The sequence below is a fragment of the Octodon degus genome, unplaced genomic scaffold (genome assembly GCF_000260255.1).
Source record: "Octodon degus isolate 3935 unplaced genomic scaffold, OctDeg1.0 scaffold00195, whole genome shotgun sequence".
NCBI classification, from domain to species: Eukaryota; Metazoa; Chordata; class Mammalia; order Rodentia; family Octodontidae; genus Octodon; species Octodon degus.
The window spans coordinates 2,958,426-2,962,414 of NW_004524771.1; the positions used below are offsets into that span (position 1 = coordinate 2,958,426).

General features: G+C 38.9%; 1 protein-coding gene across 1 annotated transcript in view; it reads right to left on the minus strand.

The window, feature by feature from the left end:
• Nucleotides 1-367: 367 nt before the first annotated feature.
• Shisa9 (shisa family member 9) overlaps nt 368-3,989 on the minus strand; it is a 321,503-nt gene continuing 317,881 nt past the window's right edge. Inside the window, exon 4 of the mRNA XM_004644223.2 lies at nt 368-1,374. Within this exon, the coding sequence (XP_004644280.2) occupies nt 995-1,374 (380 nt within the window). The 3' untranslated portion in view covers nt 368-994. The remainder of the gene's footprint in view (nt 1,375-3,989) is intronic.

Below are 3,989 nucleotides of genomic sequence, written 5' to 3' on the forward strand. Positions count from 1 at the left end.
GTCGCTGTTTCAGGCCTTCGAGGTGAGGGGAAAAACACCAGAAATCAGAATCTTCTGGGTCCTCATCTCATTCCTGTTGATTTTTCCAACTGTATATTTTGTTGTTGACGTAAATAACATTTTGATTTCCCAAGTCTTGAAGATTTTCGACAAAAGTTAATTTACTGTTCTTGTCTGTTTTACAGTGAGCCTATATTTTATTTGTCCCTTTTAAAACTTAGTAAGTATTCTCTCTGGATCCTCTTCCCGCCATAAGTCTATCCCTCCCATTTCCATAGTCATGGTCTATGGGAATTCTCTAAATGCTTTCTCATCACTGCCGGTGGGTTTGGGGTCTATTATTTTTGTGAGTTTGAGTGTTTGTGAGTTTTTTTTTTTTTTGCTTCCAACATTAATATGAAAAGTACTATTGATACAATGGTTGGGGTCCAGTTATTGTCCCTCTGTTGTCACCATCTTGTGTCCACAGCACTTCTTGGGATTAGAAAATGCTTAGAATGTGAGCATATTTTCCCCAGGTAACTCCTCTTTGAACTCCACCCTTGTTCTTTCTCTATCCCCGCCCCACCAAGAAATAGACAGCATTTAGTAAATGGTATATGTGCTCCAATGGACAATTTTTCTAAATTGTGCTACTTGTAGTTTTTTCTTCTTCTTTTTTTAAATCATGGATTTCAGTTTCAAGTTAGGAGAAAAAGAAAAATTAGCCCCATGGTTTGGGCCTGTGAGTTGGCCACCTTGAGCCTGAAGCTGAAAGACTGCTTCAGTTTCCCCTTTGCTGTATTGCTGAATGTCCATGCTTCAGTTCTTCCTCCACCTGATGCATATTAGGCATGACCCAGAAAAAGATTCTGTATCACCAGTAGATCCTTAATTGGTTCCCATTGAAAGTGAGCATAGATGTGTGGTGTGGGAGCGGGGAAAGTATGGGCCAGGATGTTTTTTGCCTCTCTAAGTTGAGTGTGGTCTCCAGGGTGCTCCCTGTGGTGACAGCTCAAACAGTCACTTCTGTTTTGCTGTTGGTGATGAAGTATGGCTGTGTGGACGGGTAGTGTTGGGAGCGAGTTCCCAGGGGGTCACTGGAGCCCGACTCTGCTGCACCCAGCTTGCCCTTGTTGCCATAAGCCTGCCGCCGGAGGGACTGCTCATTGGGGTCCCAGCCCTTAAAGTTGGTGGTAGAGTTGTAGGCCAGGGGATGCTGGGGCATCTTGTTGGTGCGGGACTTCTGTCCATTCTGCTTGGCAGGCCCATGCTCAGGGCTGAAAGCCCGGGGCTCATCCTCCACTCTTACTGGATGAAGAGGCAGGTTCCCCTTGGCAGCCAGTTCGGCCAGGTGCCTTCGCTTGGAGTAGAAGTCATCATTGACCTTGTCAGCTGTATAGTGGAACAGATGGATGGACAAGGGCAGGAGAGAAAGCAGAAAGAGAGTTAGGACTAGAAGGTCAACCCAAGAGAGCATAAACATGGGCCAACAGTACAACAACAAAACTCCATGCAACTCCATCTGGTACAAGACAGAGAAAAAGGGACTGTCATGTCCTTTCCACAAACAAAAACAGGGACCAAGCAGGTTAAGGACATGCCAGAGGAAATTGCTAGATCCCTCCAAGTAAACATTTCTCCTACCTGAGTTCCACCTCATCTTCTTCTAGCCTTAGCTTCCCTACAGAACACAAGCATAGTTTCTTCATTACTAAGCAGTACATTCCCATTGGAGAAAATATTGAACCTCTTAAGAAAAATTAATGTCTATCACTTACCACTCAAGACAGACAATGTTAACCTGTTGAGCATATTTTCTTCTGGTTGTTTTAATAAGCAAAGTTTAATTTGGGGCTTTTATTGGTTTGTTTGGTTGCTTTTACTTGTGATTTTTAGCATTAAGCAGACCTATGTTCAAATCCCAACTGCATCACCATCTAGCAGCTTCCATTGCCATCAGCTTCTGCATAAAGTACTTACAATAGAAAGTATATTTTATATGGTTAAGTGATTTGATGTATGTAAAGTTCTTAGATGTTAGCTATAATCATTATCATCTGCGTCATTATAAAAAACTATTTTAATTCCTCCAGTCATATTTGAAGCATTTCTCCATCTCTTTATACTAACAAGCAGGATTTTAATACCTATGTGATATTCCATTGAGTAGAATGATCAAAACTCATCAGTCCCCCCACTGATGAACATTCAGGTTGCACTTGTGTCTTACTATCATAAATAAGGCTGGAATGATAAAATTTTGGCCTAAGTTTCTATATATCTGGAGTTTTACTAAAAATATCTTCTTAATCTACCTCACAGATTTGCAAACTATAGCCTACAAAATACCATCAAAACTAGCTTCTGTGTTTAAAAATAAAGTTTTAGTTAAACAAAGCCACACCCATTCACACATGTATTTTTTGTCGCTGCTTTTGGTCTGCTGGAGCTACAGTACGGTTGAGTACTTAGTGACAGACACTGGTATGGCTAGAAGATCCTGAAATATCTATATCCAATGTTTTAAGAAAATACTGCCTAACACCTGATATGGATTACAAAGTGGAATTATATGACCAAAGATTTTAAATATTGTTAAGGTTCATGATATGCATTACCAGCTTCTCTTCAAAAGGACTAAATCAATTTTCACTATTTCACCCCTTCTCTCCTGCAATGAATGATGTTACCCCCTCTTCTTTTCTGATTTTTCTTTATTCCTTACTTATTTTATGATTCTGAGACTCTTTATTTTCCATTATTCTTTGCAATTTTAAATTATGAGATGCTAGACAATTTTAAAATTAATGTCTTAATGATAAACTTTTGAAATTACATCTTTCAGGAAATAGGGTTACCTGTTGGTCCTTCCTCCACATTTCTGACATCCCCAAGTGTTACTAGATGAGCTTATATAAATTCACAAAGACCAGCATTGTTCCATGTTTCTTTCTAATTTGACCTTTTCAATACAAAAATGGGAAAAATGGGTAGACTCCTGCTTGATGTATTTGAGACCTGTTAAGTTCAGGCGCATGAAATGATTTAACTCAATTACCCAAGCCCAATGGCTGAACCAGAGTGGAACCTAAGTTCCATAAACATTTTTTGATGCACATCTGAAAGGTGATAGAGAGAAACCTTGTGTTCTACTTCTTCCCTCTGTGTCTGCAGCGGACATCACTCATCGATCACAGAGCTGTTTCTGGTAAGCTTGGTCTGTGCTTATACTTTTCAGCACAATATTCCAAGAAACCATGTAATAACTTTCTAGGTTTACTATAATGCCAAGTATGTTTCCTTATATGCAATTAATTATCTGTGATGGAGCCTTTCAAGAAAAAGTTCCTCTTTCCTTAAATTCTAAAACTATCTGAAAGTATCTATGTCAAAGTCAAAAGGAATCATAGAGTTTTCTGCTAAAGATGAGAGAAATATATATTCTTGAAGTGTTGTGAATTACTTAAGACAGCAACAGTTAATAGTAGGGCTGAGTAGGGCCCCATTGTCTTGTCTGCTAAAATAAAGTTCTAGATTTCCAGGGCCATGATATTTCAACAACAGGATATTCTGTGATTCTTGCTTATGTATTGCTTTCAAATTCATCCATCCAGTTACCCTTTAGGAGTACTCCCTAGCATCTCCCTCTCTCTCAAATAGATGACTCTATCACTCCTCATAATTTTTTTTCAGATTTTTTCTTTACCTCTTATAAGGGACCAGCCCATTACCCAGTGGCTCACCTCAGAAACTTGGGAACTACTGTTGACCTTATGTTGCTATTCTCTTTCAGCATGACTAAAGCACTGTGTGCTTCCAGTTATGATATACCTAATGCTTCTCTAACTGTCCCCTTTCTGCTGCTCAATTCCTTTTTTTGGTAGGAGGGATTGATCCCATGGACTTCAAACTAAGCTATAACCCCAGTTCTTTTTAAAAAAAAATTAAGTTTATTGGTACATTATATATATATATATATATGTATGTATATATATACATATATATAT